The 21,003-nt window shown below is 44.0% G+C and overlaps 2 protein-coding genes across 3 annotated transcripts in view; one reads left to right on the forward strand and one right to left on the reverse strand.

Moving 5' to 3' along the window:
• Positions 1 to 21,003, forward strand: part of mapk8ip2 (mitogen-activated protein kinase 8 interacting protein 2) — a 145,028-nt gene that overhangs the window by 15,115 nt on the left and 108,910 nt on the right. The gene's annotated exons all lie outside the window — the stretch shown is intronic.
• Positions 13,616 to 20,543, reverse strand: LOC110496606 (gastricsin). Its single transcript, XM_021572601.3, has 9 exons — positions 20,458 to 20,543; positions 20,141 to 20,282; positions 18,199 to 18,316; positions 17,841 to 17,959; positions 17,470 to 17,669; positions 15,106 to 15,222; positions 14,815 to 14,962; positions 14,555 to 14,653; positions 13,616 to 14,359 (listed from the first exon to the last, which is right to left on the reverse strand). Exons 1-9 carry the CDS (start codon positions 20,511 to 20,513, stop codon positions 14,207 to 14,209), a joined length of 1,152 nt encoding a protein of 383 aa, XP_021428276.2. The 5' UTR covers positions 20,514 to 20,543; the 3' UTR covers positions 13,616 to 14,206.

The raw sequence follows: 21,003 nt of genomic DNA on the forward strand, positions 1-21,003 counted from the left end.
CCCTCCCTAACCCGGACGCTAGGCCAATTGTGCGTCGCCCCACAGACCTCCCGGTCGCGGCCGGTTACGACAGAGCCTGGGCGCGAACCCAGGGACTCTGATGGCACAGCTGGCGCTGCAGTACAGCGCCCTGAACCACTGCACCACCCGGGAGGCCATAGTTTGAACATCACAATTGTCAGTAGAAACCACATTTGTTTAAGCAAGTCAGCCATATCAGCTATGTTTTTTTAAATGCAGTAAATGAGGCTGAATGAACTGTTTCGCTGCCAGGCAAGGCTCTGCTGATAGCCAGGTGTAGCACTGGTAAGGTGTTGACAGTTTTATGTAGGCCCAAACAGTTTGTGGGCACCGTTTGTCACCGTTATAGTAAAATGAATGTATTGTTTAGTGTTGTGTTGTGTAGTGGCTTTACTGGCCTGCATCCCACATTTCTTGGGGTTTGCCCCACCAAGATTTACATGCTAAAATCGCTACTGATATTAGCGTAGGGGTTGTGAGCTATGTGTAAACATTGCTGCTATTTGAGATAATTCTACTGATGATTATTGTATGGTTTTCTTCCTCAGTTTTCTGTCTGGATGTGCTGCGTCGGGCAGTCACATGTCTAATAGCATTCATTGATTAACTGATCAAGTGCCAAGGAGAAACGGAGCCCTCAAGGACGTGGGTGTATTATTTTGGGTGAAACGTTGCAGATAGAAATGTAATGTATGAGGTGAATACCTATTTCTATTCTGTAATATTAAATTCATTCATTCACATTCTTCTTCTCTTTACCGTGCTGTGATTGGCTCAGTTCTGTGCACCACTGGACCCGCCCACCGTAGTCAGGGCCACTCCCTGGAGTTACTGCAGCTGGAGGTGACATCACCTCGTTTAACCTGTATGTGAGTCACTCCCCCACACCCTCACACACATGCGCACAACACACACACTTCCCCATCTGCCCCTCTCTCATACCACAGCTGATGATGGGTCTCGTCCCCCCATAAATCTGAAACATTCGTTTAGCCGCATCCTCCTTTTCCCATCTGGCTCTCCCTCCTTACTCATCTCTCTTCCCCTCCCTTTCTCCATTTCCAATCAGCCAATCATGTGTCTTCATTCCCCCTGGTGTGTTGACAGCTGCCATGGCGACACGTATGGAGAGCCAGCTGTAGTGATTTTCCATCATGACGCTCAGACACAGACACAAAGACACACACGCACATCCTGCTTCTGTTGATCTGGTATAATTGGTATTGCTCTGTTGGAGAAAAACAGGTCTCCTGGAGATTCATTGGAGGAGTAGGAGGAGAAGGAGAGAGAAGAGGGGGGAGGAGGGTAGAGGAGGAGGAGGAAAGAGGGGAGAGGGTGGAGGAACTGATGTGTGACCTCATCTCCTCCCTCCTCCTCTGAGGTATTAACATTTTTTGAATCATCAATCATGTATTTCAATAGTCCAATGTTGCTTCCTCTCCTCATCCCTTTACCTGTTCTAATGTACGACCATCCACCAAAGGTTTTTCTTTCCATAACCTTCCCAGGTTTCTCTATATTTCTAGACTTGGACTTGTTGTGTAAAGGGCAATTCCATGCCAGGATGGCCCAAAGATATTTATGATGTTTTGGATCTTCCTAAAATGAAGGTCCTTTGGGGGAAGGATTTATGCATAACTTTAAAATCTGTATCCAAAATAATGATTGAAAAATTGCAAATTAGAGATGGAATCCGCATTAGGGTAAACAGCACCTTTGTTATTGTTTTTATTTTGTGGATGAAACGGAGGTAAGCTGCATCGAGCAGTGTGGTAAAAATCAATTGCAGTTTTATTTATTTATTTTATTTCAACTTTATTTAACAAGGTAGGCTAGTTGAGAACAAGTTCTCATTTACAACTGCGACCTGGCCAAGACAAAGCAAAGCAGTTCGACACAAACAACAACACAGAGTTACACATGCAATCAACAAACATACAGTCAATAATATAATAGAAAAAGTATATGCAAATGAGGTAGGATAAGGGAGTTAAGGCAATAAATAGGCCATAGTGGCAAAATGATTACAATATAGCAATTAAACACTGGAGTGATAGATGTGCAGAAGATGAGTTTACAAGTAGAGATACTGGGGAGCAAAATAAAAACATAAAATTAACAGTATGGGGATGAGGTAGTTGAATGGGCTATTTACAGATGGACTATGTTCAGGTGCAGTAATCTGTGAGCTGCTCTGACAGCTGGTGCTTAAAGCTAGTGAGGGAGATATGGGTCTCCATCTTCAGTAATTTTTGCCGTTCGTTCCAGTCATTGGCAGCAGAGAACTGGAAGGAAAGGCGGCCGTCGAGGAATTGGCTTTGGGGGTGACCAGTGAAATATACCTGCAGGAGCGCGTGCTACGGGTGGGTGCTGCTATGACAACCAGTGAGCTGAGATAAGGAGCGGCTTTACCTAGCAAAGACTTATAGATTACCTGGAGCCAGTGGGTTTTGCGACAAGTATGAAGTGAGGGCCAGCCAACGAGAGCATACTGGTTGCAGTGGTGGGTAGAATATGAGGCTTTGGTGACAGAACGGATGGCACTGTGATAGACTGCATACAATTTGCTGAGTAGAGTGTTGGAGGCTATTTTGTAAATGACATCGCCAAAGTCAAGGATCAGTAGGATTGTCAGTTTTACTTGGGTATGTTTGGCAGCAGGAGTGAAGGATGCTTTGTTGCGAAATAGGAAGCCAATTCAAGATTGAATTTTGGATTGGAGATGCTTAATGTAAGTCTTGAAAGAGAGTTTATAGTCTAACCAGACTAGCAATCGGTTGAAGAGCATGCATTTAGTTTTACTTGCATTTAAGAGCAGTTGGAGGCCACGGAAGGGGAGTTGAACGGCATTGAAGCTCGTCTGGAGGTTCGTTTACACAGTGTCCAAAGAAGGGCCAGAAGTATACAGAATGGTGTTGTCTGCGTAGAGGTGGATCAGAGAATCACCAGCAGCAAGAGAGACATCATTGATGTATATAGAGAAAAGAGTCGGCCCGAGAATTGAACCCTGTGGCATCCCCATGGAGACTGCCAGAGGTCCGGACAACAGGCCCTCCGATTTGACTTACTGAACTCTGTCTGAGAAGTAGTTGGTGAACCAGGCGAGGCAGTCATTTGAGAAACCAAGGCTGTTGAGTCTGCCAATAAGAATGGTGATTGACAGAGTCGAAAGCCTTAGCCAGGTTGATGAATACAGTTGTACAGTACTGTCTCTTATCGATTGCGGTTATGATATTGTTTAGGACCTTGAGTATGGCTGAGGTGCACCAATTACCAGCTCTGAAACCAGATTGCATAGTGGAGAAGGTACGGTTGGATTCGAAATGGTCGGTGATCTATTTGTTAACTTGGCTTTCGAAGACCTTAGAAAGGCCGAGTAGGATAGATGTACATCTGTAGCAGTTTGGATCTAGAGTGTCTCCCCCTTTCAAGAGGGGATGACCGCGGCAGCTTTCCAATCTTTGGGGATCTAAGACAATATGAAAGAGAGATTGAACAGGCTGGTAATAGGGGTTGCAACAATTTCGGTGGATCATTTTAGAAAGAGAGGGTCCAGATTGTCTAGCCCGGCTGATTTGTAGGGGTCCAGATTTTGCAGCTCTTTCAGAACATTAGCTATCTGGATTTTGGTGAAGGAGAAATGGGGAGGCTTGGGCAAGTTGCTGTGGGTGTGCCGGGCTGTTGACCGGGGTATTGGTAGCCAGGTGGAAAGCATGGCCAGCCGTAGAAAAATGCTAATTGAAATTTTCGCAGATTTATTGGTGGTGACAGTGTTTCCTAGCCTCAGTGCAGTGGGCATTTGGGAGGAGGTACTCTTATTCTCCATGGACATTAGTGTCCCAAAACTTTGTGCTACAGTTTTGTGCTACAGGATGCAAATTTCTGTTTGAAAAAGCTAGCCTTAGCTTTCCTAACTGCCTGGTTCCTAACTTCCCTGAAAAGTTGCATATCGCTGGGGCTATTCGATGCTAATGCAAAACGCAACAGGATGTTTTTGTGCTGGTCATGGGCAGTCAGGTCTGGAGTGAACCAAGGGCTATATCTGTTCCTTTTTTTTGAATGGGGCATGCTTATTTAAGATGGTGAGGAAATCACTTTAAAAAAATAACCAGGCATCCTCTGCTGACGGGATGAAGTCAATATTCTTCCAGGATACCCTGGCCAGGTCGATTAGAAAGGCCTGCTCACTGAAGTGTTTTAGGGAGTGTTTGACAGTGATGGGGTGTGGTTGTTTGACCGCAGACCCATTACGGACGCAGACAATGAGGCAGTGATCGCTGAGATCCTGGTTGAAGACAGCAGAGGTGTATTTTTGGAGGGCAGGTTGGTTAGGATGATATCTATGAGGGTGCCCGTGTTTATGGATTTGGTGTTGTACCTGGTAGGTTCATTGATAATTTGTGTGAGATTGAGGGCATCAAGCTTAGATTGTAGGGTGGCCGGGGTGTTAAGCATGTCCCAGTTTAGGTCACCTAACAGCATGAGCTCTGAAGATAGATGGGGGACAATCAATTCACATATAGTGTCCAGGGCACAGCTGGGGGCAGAAAGTGGTCTATAGCAAGCAGAAACGGTGAGAGACTTGTTTCTGGAAAGGTGCATTTTTAGAAGTAGAAGCTCAAATTGTTTGGGTACAAACCTGGATAGTAAGACAGAACTCTGCAGGCTATCTCTGCAGTAGATTGCAACTCCGCCCCCTTTGGCAGTTCTATCTTGTCTGAAAATGTTATAGTTAGGGATGGAAATTTCAGGGTTTTTGGTGGTGTTCCTAAGCCAGGATTCAGACACGGCTAGGACACCCGGATTGGCAGAGTGTGCTAAGGCAGTGAATAAAACAAATTGAGGGAGGAGGCTTTTAATATTAACATGCATGAAACCAAGTCTTTTACAGTTACTGAAGTCAACAAATGAGAGCGCCTGGGGAATGGGAGTGGAGCTAGGCACTGCAGGGCCTGGATTAACCTCTATATCACCAGAGAAACAGAGGAGGAGTAGGATAAGGGTACGGCTAAAGGCTATAAGAACTGGTAGTCTACTACATTCGGAACAGAGAGTAAAAGGAGCAGGTTTCTGGGCACGATAGCATAGATTCAAGGCATAATGTACAGATAAAGGTATGGTAGGATGTGAATACAGTGCAGGTAAGCATATGCATTGAGTGACGTTGAGAGAGATATTGTCTCTAGAAACATAATTTAAACCAGGTGAGGTCACCGCATGTGTAGGAGGTGGAACTAAAGCGTTAACTAAGGCATAATGAGCAGGGCTAGAGGCTCTACAGTGAAATAAGGCAATAATGACTAACCAAAAAGCACTGGACAAGGCATATTTACATTAGGGAGAGGCATGCGTAGCCGAGTGATCATAGGGGTCCAGTGAGTGGCTCAGCGGACCGGCGACACGGCGATTCAGGCAGCTAGCGTGCCGGGGCTAGCAAGCTAGCAGAAGGACCTTAGAAGGATGTCGCAAAGGAAGAAGTCTGTTGTAGCCCCCTCGTGCTGTTACACCTGCAGACCAGTTGTCGTGGATCAGCAGGGCGCCGTGTGGTAAAAGGGTCCAGGTCAATCGGCAAAATAGGTTTAGTGGCCAAAGAATTTGTCCAATGGGCCTCATAAGCTAACAGTCCGATATGCTTTACACAGCTAGCGGGCCGTGGCTAGCAGGCTAGTAGATGGGCATTCAGGGGACGTTGTGACGGAGGAGCCAGATTGAAAAAAACCCTCGGGCGAATTACGTTGGTAGTACAGTCCTGATGGGTCGGCAGGGGTCCAGGCCAATTCCTAAAATAGGTTTTGTAGTCCAAGGAGTGGATGATGGACCTCTTCAGCTAGCTGGGAGATGGGCCTAGCTAAGGCTAGCTCCAGGCTAATTGGTTCTTGCTTTGGGACAGAGACGTTAGCCAGGAGTGGCCACTTGGATAGCAGCTAGCTAGGTGCGATGATCCAGGTGAAAATGTTCAGAGCTTGCGGTTGGAATCCGGAGATATGGAGAAAAATAAGTCGGATTTGCTCTGGTTTGAGTCGCGCTGTGCAGACTGGCGAGAGTTGTCCAGGCTAAAGGTAGCTGATGACCTCTAGCAGTGGCTAGCTGACTACTAGCTAGTAGCTAGTTAGCTGGCTAGCTTCTGTTGGGGTTCCGGTTCAAAAGTAAAGAAAGTAGCAGATCCATACCATATTGGGTGAGGTGAATTGCAGGAGAGTATGTTGAAGTTGAGGTTAAAAAAAAATAAAAAAAAACAGTATATGTGAAGGAAAAAGATATCAAAGTATATATACACGGGACATGACAAGATGAGGACAAAAGACGTCTGACTGCTACGCCATCTTGGATAAAGTACATATTGGTGTTCTATCGCACGTGCAGTGATGTTTGAGGGGAAATACTGTTTGTTTGCAGTCACTTCTTTGGTGTTGTAACATCCCGAACGGACATGGCAGTTTCACTATGAAGGATTCCATTTTGGCCTTACCCAGTCTTTATTTTAGAAACTACAGCGATGAGTCTGTGGATGCTACAATGCCAATATTAGTGTCACCTGAAACCTTACTGTGTGTTGCTGTAATATGAGTAGACAAACTTTACTTACATTATTTTATGGACATTTAAAAAATATAAATGTCTCCAAAGAACGCTTTTTGGATTTTGTAAATTTTTTAGACATATTGTTTTAAACAATATACTTTACAGGTACATCATCATTTCTAGAATGGGCTCTCTGCTACTTTTATTGACTGCAGGCTGTGATCTGTATTATTAAGGATGATTGGGTATGTGAAATTCATGTTAGGAATCAAATCACATTTTATTTTTACACATGGTTAACAGATGTTAATGCGAGTGTAGCGATGCTTGTGCTTCTAGTTCCGACAGTGCAGTAATATCTAACAAGTAATCTAACAATTCCCCAACAACTATCTAATACACACAAATCTAAAGGGGTGAATGAGAATATGTACATGTAAGTATATGGATGAGAAATGGCAGAGCGGCATAGGCACGGTGAAATTGATGATATAAAATACAGTATATACATATGATATGAGTAATGTAAGATATGTAAACATTATTAAAGGGGCATTATTTAGAGTGCATTGTATAAAGCATGGGTGTCAAACTCTGGCCCGTGGGCCAAATTTGGCCCGCGGGGTAATTATATTTGGCCCGCGAGACAATACCAAATTACTACTAGAGCTGGCCCGCCGGTATTATACAGCGCATTCACCACTAATACTACGAATCCCATAATGCTCTGCTGTTTTCGCGCGCCAATCAGGACAGGACCCAGAAACGCTCTCTCCTCTGTGACAGTAGTCATAGCAACATAGACGCTACAACTGTCAGCGAGCTAACCCTTCCCAAAAATGGCGAAAAGAAAGGCAGAAAACAGGAGCTTTCTGGACAAGTGGGAGGCAGAATATCTGTTTACATATGTAAAAGACAAACCTGTTTGTCTTGTTTGTGGAGTCAACGTGGCTGTAAGTAAGGAGTACAACATTAGACGACACTATGAAACGAAACACCATGACAAATAGAAGGACCTGGACATGACTCAAAGGAGCCAGAAAGTAGAGGAGATGAAAAGAAGTTTGGTTTCACAACAGAATATGTTTAAAAAAGCCACATCACAAAGCGAGGCTGCTGTAAAGGCTAGTTATATAGTGGCAGCAGAGATCGCAAAATCAGCCCGGCCCTTTAATGAGGGAGAGTTCATGAAAAAGTGCATGATGAAGGTTTGTGACCTCGTATGCCCAGAGAAAAAACAAGCATTTTCAAACGTGAGCCTGAGCAGGAACACAGTAACTGATCGCACATGTGATCTTGCCACCAATCTGTATGACCAGCTGATGGAAAAGATAAAAGATTTTGTTGCGTTCTCCCTCGCTGTGGATGAGAGCTGCGACGCATCTGATACTGCTCAGCTGTCAGTCTTCATCCGTGGAGTGGACTCAAATCTGTGTGTTACGGAGGAGCTATTAGGATTCAAATCAATGCATGGCACAACCACAGGAAAGGAAATATTTGAGGAGGTTTCCAAATGTGTAACTGAAATAAAGCTGCCGTGGGATAAACTCGTTGGATTAACGACAGATGGTGCGCCAGCGATGTGCGGTAAAAAGAGTGGACTGGTGGGCATGGTTCGGGAGAAGATGCGGGAAGAGAACTGTGCAGGTGAGCTAACTGTTTACCACTGCATCATACATCAGGAAGCACTGTGTGCCAAAGCCCTAAAGATGGAACATGTTATGACCACAGTAACACAGGTAGTTAACTTTATAAGAGCCAAAGGTCTAAATCACCGCCAGTTTAAATCTTTTCTGGAGGAGTGTGGTTCGGAATACGCAGACGTGCCGTATCACACAGAGGTGAGATGGCTAAGCAGAGGAAAAGTACTGAACAGATGTTTCGAGCTGCGTGAGGAAATATGTAAATTCCTGGAAACCAAAGGGAAGGATACAGCAGAGCTCCGGGAGCAAAAGTTCCTGTGTGAGCTGGCCTTTCTCTGTGACATCTCGAGCCATCTCGATGCGCTGAACCTGCAGCTTCAGGGGCGGGGGCGCATCATCACAGACATGTACGCTGCAGTGAGGGCCTTCAAAACTAAACTGTGCCTGTGGGAGAATCAGATGCTGCAAGGAAACCCTTGCCATTTTCCCTGCTGCCAATCCATAAAAGCGCAGATCTCTACCGCCGTGTTCCCATGCGCACAGTTTGCTGAAAAACTCAGTGTTCTCGCCGCTGAGTTTAGCCGGCGATTTGCCGACTTCGATGCCCAGAAATGCAAGTTTGAACTGCTTAGTAATCCCTTCGCAGTTGATGTGGAAAATGCACCAACCAACATCCAAATGGAGCTGATTGAACTCCAGTGCAACGACACGCTGAAGTCAAAGTATGATGCTGTGGGCGCCGCACAGTTTCCACGGTTCATCCCTGACACAATGCCTCAGCTCCGCACCCAAGCTGCTCAGATGCTCTCCATGTTCGGCAGCACTTATCTATGCGAGCAACTTTTCTCCTCGATGAAGATGACCAAAACAACTCACAGGAGACGTCTGACTGATGAACATCTTCGCTCGATACTGAGGATTTCTTCAGCTCAGAGCTTGAGCCCAGACATTGATGAACTAGCATCCAAGAAGAGATGCCAGGTATCTGGCTTGGGCACATCAGATTAGACCAGTGTGCAATAATTAATGTTTTCTTTATGCACTTTTTCTTGCTACAAGGCATGGGCTTGAATGGTTGATTGATTTATTATCGTTTTATTTGTAAAATTATTAGCCAGTGCAAAAAGTTTATTTTGGTATTTAAATCAGAAGGCTGCAAATAGAAAAGAGGCATACAATTTTTATTTAAATTTTATTTATTTAATAAATGAATGCCATTGATGTGTTTTTTCATTTGAAATTCGATTTTGCATGTCTCCACTATTAAATTATATATTGTATGGTAATAAGCGATGCTTGTTCCATATTCAATGTTAAAGCAAAACTTGTTTGGGTCCATATTAAAAGGTTAATTTGTTCAATGTTGGCCCGTGACTTTGTTCAGGTTTTACATTTTGGCCCACTGGGTATTTGAGTTTGACACCCCTGGTATAAAGTGACTAGTGATCCATTTATTAAAGTACCCAGTGATTGGGTCTCAATGTAGGCAGCAGCCTCTCTGAGTTAGTGATTGCATCTACTTCCGGCACCGACAGAGATGGCCGCCTCTCTTTGCATTCCTCGGAAACTATGCAGCATTTAGTTTTTTTGTGTGTTATTTCTTACATTGTTACCCCATGAAATCTTAGGTTTTATTACATACAGTCAGGAGGAACTATTGGATATAAGAGCAACGTCAACTCACCAACATTACGACCAGGAATACGACTTTCCTGAAGCGGATCCTCTGTTTGGTCCACCACCCAGGACAATGAATCGGATCCCAGCCGGCGACCCAAAACAACGGCGCCGCAGAAGGGGCAGACGGAGCGGTCTTCTGGTCAGGCTCCGTAGACGGGCACATCGCGCACCTCTCCCGAGCATACTACTCGCCAATGTCCAGTCTCTTGACAACAAGGTAGATGAAATCCGAGCAAGGGTAGCATTCCAGAGAGACATCAGAGATTGTAACGTTCTTTGTTTCACAGAAACATGGCTCACTTGGGATACGTCATCAGCGTCGGTACAGCCACCTGGCTTCTTCATGCATCGCGGCAACAGAATTTCTGACCTAGAATTTCTTACAATCAAATACCGACCGCATTATCTACCAAGGGAATTCTCTTCGATCATAGTCACAGTCGTGTATGTCCCCCCCAAGCAGACACATCGACGGCCCTGAAATAACTTAATTTAACTCTATGTAAACTGGAAACCACATATCCTGAGTCTGCATTTATTGTAGCTGGGGATTTTAACAAGAATAATCTGAAATCAAGGCTCCCTAAATTTTATCAGCATATCGGATGTGCGACCCGGGCTGGCAAACCCCTGGATCATTGTTATTCTAACTTCCGCGACGCATATAAAGCCCTCCCCCGCCCTCCTTTCAGAAAATCTGACCACGACTCCATTTTGTTGCTCCCAGCCTATAGACAGAAACTAAAACAGGAAGCGCCCGTGCGCTGGTCAGACCAATCGGATTCCACGCTTCAAGATTGCTTCGATCACGTGGACTGGGATATGTTCTGCATAACATCGAACAATAACATTGATGAATACGCTTATTCGGTGAGAGAGTTTATTAGCAAGTGCATCGGTGATGTTGTACCCACAGCGTCTATTAAAACATTCCCCAACCAGAAACCGCGGATTGATGGAAGAATTCGCGCAAAACTGATAGCACGAACCACTGCTTTTAATCAGGGCAAGGTGACCGGAAACATGACCGAATACAAACTGCTAAGCGTCAATATAGAGACAAAGTAGAAACGCAATTCAACGGCTCAGACATGAGAGGTATGTGGCAGGGTCAACAGTCAATCACGGACTACAAAAGGAAAAACAGCCCCGTCGCAGACCACAAACTAAACAACTTCTTTGAGGACAATACATTGCCACTGATACGGCCCTCTACCAAAACCTGCGGGCTTTCCTTCACTGCAGCCAACATGAGTAAAACATTTAAACGTGTTAACCCTCGCAAGGCTGCCGGCCCAGACGGCATCCCCAGCCGCGTCCTCAGAGGATGCGCAGACCAGCTGGCTGGTGTGTTTACGGACATATTCAATCAATCCTTATCCCAGTCTGCTGTTCCCACATGCTTCAAGAGGGCAACCATTGTTCCTGTTCCCAAGAAAGCGAAGGTAACTGAGCTAAATGACTATCGCCCCGTAGCACTCACTTCCGTCATCATGAAGTGCTTTTAGAAACTAGTCAAGGACCAAATCACCTCCACCATACCTGACACCCTAGACCCACTCCAATTTGCTTACCGACGCAATCGCAATCACACTGCACACTGCCCTAACCCATCTGGACAAGAGGAATACCTATATAAGAGTGCTGTTCATCAACTACAGCTCAGCAGTTAACACCATAGTACCCTCAACTCGTCATTAAGCGCAAGACCCTGAGTCTCGACCCCTCCCTGTGCAACTGGGTCCTGGACTTCCTGACGGGCCACCCCCAGGTGGTGAGGGTAGGTAACAACATCTGAACAACCTGTTCACCCATGACTGTGTGGCCATGCACGCCTCCAACTCAATCATCAAGTTTGTAGATGACACTAGTGGTAGGCTTGATTACCAACAACGACGTGGCGGCCTACAGGGAGGAGGTGAGGGCCCTCGGAGTGTGGTGTCAGGAAAACAACCTCTCACTCAATGTCAACAAAACAAAGGAGATGATCGTGGTCTTCAGGAAACACCAGAGGGAGCACCCCCCTATCCACATCGACGGGACAGTAGTGGAGAAGGTGGAAAGTTTTTAGTTCCTCGGCGTACACATCGTGGACAAACTGAAATGGTCCACCCACACAGACAGCGTGGTGAAGAAGGCACAGCAGCACATCCACAACCTCAGGAGGCTGAAGAAATTTGGCTTGTCACCAGAAACACTCACAAACTTTTACAGATGCACAATCGAGAGCATCCTTTCGGGCTGTATCACCGCCTGGTACGGCAACTGCTCCGCCCACAACCGTAATCCTCTCCAGAGGGTTGTGAGGTCTGCACAACGCATCACCGGGGGCTAACTACCTGCCCTCCAGGACACCTACACCACCTGATGTCACAGGAAGGCCATAAAGATCATCAAGGACAACAACCACCCGAGCCACTACCTGTTCACCACGCTATCATCCAGAAGGTGAGGTCATTACAGGTGCATCAAAGCGGGGACCGAGAGACTGAAAAACAGCTTCTATCTCAAGGCCATCAGACTGTTAAACAGCCACCACTAACATTGAGTGGCTGCTGCCAACATACTGACTCATCTCTAGCCACTTTAATAATGATATAATTGATGTAATAAATGTATCACTAGCCACTTTAAACAATGCCACTTTATATAATGTTTACATACCCTACATTACTCATCTTATTCTGTACTCTTCACCATCGACTGCATCTTGCCTATTGCGTTCGACCATCGTTCATTCATATATTCCTTTACACTAGTTGTTGTGAAATTGTTAGGTTAGATTACTTGTTAGATATTACTGCATGGTCGGAACTAGAAGCACAAGCATTTCACTACAGTCGCATTAAAATCTGCTAACCATGTGTATGTGACAAATACGATTTGATTTGATTTGTTTAGCAGTCTGATGGCCTTGAGATAGAAGCTGTTTTTCAGTCTCTCGGTCCCAGCTTTGATGCACCTGTACTGACCACACCTTCTGGATGATAGTGGTGTGAACAGGTAGTGGCTCGGGTGGTTGATGTCCATGACGATCTTTTTAGCCTTCCTATTCATGCTGTTGAGTGTGTGTGCACACGTGTGTGTGCGTACATGTGTGAGTACATGCATGCCTGTGTGTGTGTTTCATGTTGTGGTGAAAATGTGTCACTGTAGAGTCTTGAACATGTCACTACAGAGCTTTCCTCCTAATTAGACACACACGCTCGCGCGGACACACACACACACACACACACACACACACACACACACACACATTCACATGTGGCTTGCCTTAAGCACACACAAGGCTTATAGACCAGATTGAGCCATCAAAAATGGCCTCCGTTATCCTAATGTCAGTCAAAATTAGAAACAAACAAAAATACTCACATGTACACGCACACACACACCAGCCCCTGACCATGTTACAGAGATAATGACCGCTTGTTAGGAGAAGTGAAATGCTGAAGCTTTCATTAAAGTCCATTTCACAGTATACAGTGCTTCTGCTCTCCTGAGGATACTTCGGTCTTAATGCCATTTAAGAGATGGCATATTTGACTCTGTGATATTAAGTTATTTCTACATGTATGATGTGTAGATGGTTGGATATATTTACAGGCTCCAATTGGGTAAAGCTGCTCTTGTTGTTTTTTGTTTCAGTTTCTGGTAACAGTCAGTGGTGAATGTGAGGTGTGATTTCAGTCTTACAGGCATCATGAGCTTGATGTGTCAAATACAGTGATTCAAAACAAATACGATTATTGTGCACTTCAATAGTTTATTCAGTCTACATGGAAGCTAAACAAACACCAAATACATCCAGTCTTGAGATTAAATGCATTTAAGTGTCCAAAATCATATTTTCATATTTCACTGTGTTTCTGTAAGTCATTTACTTTTTCACTCAGCATCATGATGCAATCAGCAACATGGCTGAACCTGTGTTCACATCCGATGTTGTCTGGGAACTAGGAGGTTGTCGTTGCAATGCCAGAGTAGAAAGGAAACAACCTTACAGCTCAACTGAATATATTAGCAGATGTCATCTAACAAAGACCACAGCTTTAACCCAATGATGTCGATGCTTGCTTTAACCACACTGGACCAAAGCCAAACTGACCCACAGTGGTTGCCATGGGTAATATGTGTATTATAAATGAGCAGAGGGGTTGCCATGGGTAATATGTGTTCTAAAATAACCAGAGTGGTTGTTATGAGTGATTCAGAATAGTTGCCATTGGTGATTGATGTTCTAGAATGGTCAGAGGTGGAATAGATTCTGTGTGAGGTTTGGGGTGGTAGACTTCTAAGAACGGTCTGTGTTGGGTTTGCGGTCATGGTCATGTTGGTCAGGTTTAGGCTACGGTGGCAAAGCCCACTTGGTTGTTTGTGCGGTCGTAGACGGAGTAGTACTGCATGAGGAATACATCTCCCAAAATCCACAGGGGCTGTCCGTTCTGGGACGGCAGGTAGGTGGGGGTGATCCCCACGGAACAGACCTGGTTGTTCTGGATAGAGAGGAGAACACGCATGTTGAGTGCAATACACACACACACACACAGGCAGGCAGATAAACTCACATGCAGAAGGCATATGGACCAGCTTGAGCCATCTAAAATGGCCTTCATTATCCTAACATCAGTCATAGATGGTAACACATGGACAGACACACACAAACACACACACACGACACACTAACTTACCTGCTGAATGTATGCAGATGGCGGCAGGGGGAAGTTGACTCCATTGATGGTGAAGGTGAGAGTAGGCAGGCTGTTGATCTGGTTACAGTTCACTGTGTACTGCATCAACAAACAATTCACAGACATGAGTGACACAAAATATCCCTGTACTGGTTTACTCTGGTCTGCACTGGTTTCCCTAATCTCTACTTTCTGGATTACACTGTTTTATGGTGTCAGTTAGTACTGGTCTGTTATGGTTTATAATGGCTTCCTGCTACCTGTCCGTACTGGTCCTGCTGGGCTCCAATGGACTGCATCAGCGTTCCCATGATCTGTTTGGGTGCAGTCAGCATGGAGGTGCCTGTATCCACGATGGCCTGGCAGCCCTGCCCACACCACCCTGTCTCCTGACCGTTGATCTGGAACCTGGAGATGTACAAGGGTTAGTGTTAGACAGACAGACATTGACAGCGGCCTTAGACATTTTTCATCCCAGCTTTTCCAGTCTTTTGGTGGTTCTGATGTCAGTGTATGGTTAAGTATGTTTGGTTGGTGTGGTTGATCCTGACCCTTGGATGCCGATCTGCCAGTATGTCTGGGAGGTGACGGGAGTCCAGTAGATCTGACCCTGATACTTGGTGTTGTCCACTTCTCCGAACGACAGCTCACTGCCCTGCTGGCCGTCGCTGCACAGAAAAAGAGTTTTAAGTCATCTAACAGTTTTACAAATAAAGTAGGCGTTTGGCAGGAAGATTTTTTCCTCAAAAATATTGTGCCTTATATCAGTGATATAGTTTCTGGAGCAGGAATAATGAATATAACATTGATTATGTACATCATTAAGTAAGTACATTTTTAAAGTATATTTCCTGGTCAACTAGAAAGCGAACACATTTGCTTGCTGAAGGTTCTGTGATATCTGTGTGTATTTTATAATTAAATCCGGTAGTAGTACATTATATATGTGGTAAGTAAGTAGTGGTAGGGGTACAGATGTCAGATCTGAACTTGTTCACTTTTTTGTCACTGCTCATTTTTCTGCTGCATCAGGAAATACAAATGAGCCTTGTGGGTCCCTGTAAAAAGAGCAATTGTCTTTCTGTCCATGCCGGGGCAGTCGATCAGGGCTTGCTATTTAAATATCAAAATCCTCTCGCTCGCTGAAACGTTAGGTCTGGGTCAAATTACTGCAACATTCAAATGTACAAACATGTATCTGAAATGCAGTCATATACATAAACAACTGTCGTTTGATATAGCGTATTAACAGAAGATCGATATTGGTCTCCACTAGGCTATGAGAAGTTTCAAGTGTGTCTGTCCTAAGTTCAAAATTGAGTTAAATCGTGGGGTGAAGTGGGTTAGGGCTTCTGCCTTCAGCGAGCACGTATAACCCTACCATTCCAGGCCATACCTTTCTGGCACAAATATCTCAAATCCCCCCCAATTTACTAGATTTATTTACACATTTTAAATATGGCCAGTCTAAGGATATTTAACCCCCGATGTTAATTATAAATGACCATATCAGACACTTTTGGATACATGTCAGTGATATACATTAAAATTGTAACTAAGGGCTACACCAACAGGTAAATTCCCACAGTGGATACTTTATTTCTATTGTATGGAATGCTTATCAAATTGATAAATCACCCGTAGTCTGTTCAAAAAGTACTCTGTTGCTCTGATGACAATACCAACCAGAGGGTGAACATATCTTGAAACACTTTGGTCGCAAGCAGGACTAAGGTAACACTGACATGGTCCTTTAGGGAGTGGTAATAAATGAAGTGTGAAAAGCGCTACTGTTTGTTCCCTGGCTGAGATGATGAGCTGATTTGGGCCATCATCTGATTGACAGATGTAGGCCTACTGTAGAACGATAAACCTTCCTCCAGGGTGGACGCTTGTCCGTGTTTTATAGTTCGGCTATGTATTATTTGTGATTATAGTTCTAGTCCTTGGTGTGAATTGGAAGCCTGTACTGTGTGCCTTTTAATATTTCATTTCTTAAAGCTGTCAAGTTGTTCATACATTTGAGCCTATCGAAGATGATTTTGTTGATTCATTTTACTTCTTGAAAACATTTAAATAAATGCAATTAACTTGTTGGTCTAATGTCGTCTCAGGCTGGTCACTAGATCACTCAGCACTGGATGCAAACTCATGAGGTTCGGAGTGAGCTGCTTATGGCAGATCACAATGTTCTAGCGAGCATTAAGAATATTCTGAATACTGATGATACATAGGCCCTTCATTTTGTTTTATTTTGTTTTAAGCCTTCCCCAAACCATAGCCCTAAACTTAACTGAATTAATTCCTGAACTGTAACCTTTGAGTTGTTTCTGTTTTAATCATGTAACCACGCGAAATGAATGTGTCAAAAATAGACATTGATCCATGAGTCAAAGGGCAGTGGGCCGAATTTGAACCCATGCCGACTCTGACATATATGTACCGGGGTTAGTGGCTGTAACCGCTGGATCACACAGGATTTGAGGAAAACAATGATTAATTCTGCCTATTGCTTTCCTTCAACATATATAATAAAACAGTTAATGTAAAACAACATTTTCCCTAACGAAAATACATCTACCCCCTAAGAATATGGCCGTTTATTGTAATCCACGTAAGAGTGAACACGAGACGCCGTAGCCTTCACGTAGCCTACATAAGGTAGAATGTAGGTATGGTACTGCTTTGTGTACAAACACGCTTCCAGCTGCCCACTGGAACAGTTCTAAATCATTCTTCAGATATTCAAATCCTCCTTCTGCAGGATTATTTTCCTCTTGCTGCGAAAGGGGTCCAATTAAGATCTGACATCTGTAGTGGTATATGTGTGGTAAGTAGTGGTATTGGTATATGTGTGGTAAGTAGTGGTATATGTGTGGTATATATGTGGTATAAGTGATGGTAGGAGTACTGACCTGGTCAGGTAGAATGCAAATATGTTAGCCTGTAGAAGGTTCTGAGACATCATGTTGTCCATGACGGGAGTCTCTTGTCCGGCTGAGATGGAAGGGTAGGACAGGCCAAGGATACCATCAAACTGGGCCACAACAAAATTCTGACCTGGCTCGTCAGTACTCAGACCAATCTCCTGGTTGTTGATGACAATACCACCGACCTAAAGAGGTGACAAACAACACACTCACTCAGCATCATGGAAACACTGGTTTTATTAGAATGGAAGTACATGTACATGGCTGTATCTGTTGTGGCTTTTTATTGCATGTAGTGAAGAATAACTGTGGTAGAAGTAGTTAAGTATTTGTAAGGTTGTTATGGTGGGACTCACGTTGACGGTGTCATATCCGAAGACTCCACTGAGACTGCCAGCTCCGTAGGGCAGGTAGAAAGTTTGCCCATTAGCTGAGTAGGTGGACGACTGCTGGGGGTTGAACTTTGTGTGGGTGTCTGCAGGAGGAAGGGACACAAACAACTTAAAGAGGAAAGATACTGTCTACAATGTATTTATCTGGGAAGTGTGTAGAAGTGATATTGGACTTAAATATCTCTGATAGTAGTAGAAGTACTGTTGTAGTAGTAAAAGTAGTAGTACAGTTAGTAACATTTAATGTTGAGGAAGTAGTAGGTCATTGATACACATAGTAGATAGTTGTAATATTGTCATGAAGCTATCCAGCTGTACTCACTGCAGGCCTGAGTGTTGCAGAGTACAGAGTCAACCCACAGGTTGGCAGAGCCAGTGTCAAACAACACCTGGAAGGACTGGGGGGGAGTACCGATGGTGATGGCTCCATAGTAGGTGGTCTGGAAAACAACAGGGAAAGTACAGTTGACAAAAGATAGAGGTGCTGCTAATACATTCATACAACATTCATACAATCAGATCTAGAGTGGTTGGCGTGGTTTAGACTCTACTTCATGGAGTTACAGTGCCTTGCGAAAGTATTCGGCCCCCTTGAACTTTGCGACCTTTTGCCACATTTCAGGCTTCAAACATAAAGATACAAAACTGTATTTTTTTGTGAAGAATCAACAACAAGTGGGACACAATCATGAAGTGGAACGACATTTATTGGATATTTCAAACTTTTTTAACAAATCAAAAACTGAAAAATTGGACTAATGATGATAAATACAATCCACCTGTGTGTAATCAAGTCTCCGTATAAATGCACCTGCACTGTGATAGTCTCAGAGGTCCGTTAAAAGCGCAGAGAGCATCATGAAGAACAAGGAACACACCAGGCAGGTCCGAGATACTGTTGTGAAGAAGTTTAAAGCCGGATTTGGATACAAAAAGATTTCCCAAGCTTTAAACATCCCAAGGAGCACTGTGCAAGCGATAATATTGAAATGGAAGGAGTATCAGACCACTGCAAATCTACCAAGGCCTGACCGTCCCTCTAAACTTTCAGCTCATACAAGGAGAAGACTGATCAGAGATGCAGCCAAGAGGCCCATGATCACTCTGGATGAACTGCAGAGATTTACAGCTGAGGTGGGAGACTCTGTCCATAGGACAACAATCAGTCGTATATTGCACAAATCTGGCCTTTATGGAAGAGTGGCAAGAAGAAAGCCATTTCTTAAAGATATCCATAAAAAGTGTTGTTTAAAGTTTGCCACAAGCCATCTGGGAGACACACCAAACATGTGGAAGAAGGTGCACTGGTCAGATTAAACCAAAATTGAACTTTTTGGCAACAATGCAAAACGTTATGTTTGGCGTAAAAGCAACACAGCTGAACACACCATCCCCACTGTCAAACATGGTGGTGGCAGCATCATGGTTTGGGCCTGCTTTTCTTCAGCAGGGACAGGGAAGATGGTTAAAATTGATGGGAAGATGGATGGAGCCAAATACAGGACCATTCTGGAAGAAAACCTGATGGAGTCTGCAAAAGACTTGAGACTGGGACGGAGATTTGTCTTCCAACAAGACAATGATCCAAAACATAAAGCAAAATCTACAATGGAATGGTTCAAAAATAAACATATCCAGGTGTTAGAATGGCCAAGTCAAAGTCCAGACCTGAATCCAATCGAGAATCTGTGGAAAGAACTGAAAACTGCTGTTCACAAATGCTCTCCATCCAACCTCACTGAGCTCGAGCTGTTTTGCAAGGAGGAATGGGAAAAAATGTCAGTCTCTCGATGTGCAAAACTGATAGAGACACCCCAAGCGACTTACAGCTGTAATCGCAGCAAAAGGTGGCGCTACAAAGTATTAACTTAAGGGGGCTGAATAATTTTGCACGCCCAATTTTTCAGTTTTTGATTTGTTAAAAAAGTGTCATCACTTCATGATTGTGTCCCACTTGTTGTTGATTCTTCACAAAAAAATACAGTTTTATATGTTTATATGTTTTTTATGTTTGAAGCCTGAAATGTGGCAAAAGGTCGCAAAGTTCAAGGGGGCCGAATACTTTCGCAAGGCACTGTAGATGTTATCTTGACATGGTTGTTATCTAGTTAGACCTACAATTCACATTTTCTACGTTAGCCTACATCATAACATTTCATTCTGGAATATGAAAATAGACTAGTGTGGACATAGACAGATATAGACAGGACATTGAGTAACATTCTAGATAGACCATAAGCTTGTGTATTATAGCATGTACGTACGTCGGCGTAGTTGTTGATGTACATGGTGGCGGAGCCAGCGAACTCGTCAGGAAAGTATTTGAGAGCGGGGTCTTGGTAGGGCAGGCGTTCTCCGTTCTCCATCATTCTCTCACGGATTGACTTATGCTTCACCAGAGGGATCCTAGGGTAACAAGAACATAGATACACTCAGATATGAAGTCGAACTCTGCAAATGCAAATAGGTAGAGAGAGCGACAAGGCGTTATCATTGACTATGAGAGATGAGAAAAGAAAATTGTGTTTTAGGGAAAAAGAGCAACTGGATGGAGTGAAAAATAAATCAAGTGAGTACTAACCTGTGGATTCCCTCAGCGAGCACAGCACATACCAGCACAATAACCAGACACTTCATGGTCACTCCTGAAATCACAACTAGTGGTGGATACACCTTAGCTTGGGTCAGGACTGATCTTATATACTGTACCAAACACACATATGTGCACACATGAATGCAAGCGGGTGTGATATGGGTACGCGTGAGTGTGTGTTCACATCCCTTATCAGACTTAAGGAGGTGACTATCAGCTTCTTTTTCCCCTGACTCCACATTCTCTATTCAGTGTGCAGGCAAGCCTCTACTCCCCTGTACCGATAGCAGCGCTAACCAAACATTACTATTAGTTTACTGAACCTTAAGGGAGATAACCAGATTAGATAAGATACAGGGCTCTATTTTAACAAACCGAAGGTAATGGTAAATCTTTTTGCTTACGGTAGCGCTATAGGTTCAGTGCTGTCAGAAGTGTTTTTGTTATTTTCAACCACAGTTATGAGAAATCTCCAGACACAAACATTGGTAGTAGATTGGCCTTTACTGAAGAGCTCAGTGACTTGAAATGAAA

The sequence above is a fragment of the Oncorhynchus mykiss genome, chromosome 2, assembly GCF_057628025.1.
Source record: "Oncorhynchus mykiss isolate SJ-2025 chromosome 2, ASM5762802v1, whole genome shotgun sequence".
NCBI lineage: Eukaryota > Metazoa > Chordata > Actinopteri > Salmoniformes > Salmonidae > Oncorhynchus > Oncorhynchus mykiss.

What these genes read in the sequence shown, in the direction of transcription:
- LOC110496606 (XM_021572601.3), bottom strand. Translation starts at nt 20,513, where the DNA reads ATGAAGTGTCTGGTTATTGTGCTGGTATGTGCTGTGCTCGCTGAGGGA. An exon ending in ACATCAACAACTACGCCGAC is followed by an intron (nt 18,317 to 20,140) that starts GTACGTACATGC and finishes GTTGTTTTCCAG; the next exon opens with ACCACCTACTATGGAGCCAT. An exon ending in CATCTGCATACATTCAGCAG is followed by an intron (nt 14,360 to 14,554) that starts GTAAGTTAGTGT and finishes CTCTCTATCCAG; the next exon opens with AACAACCAGGTCTGTTCCGT.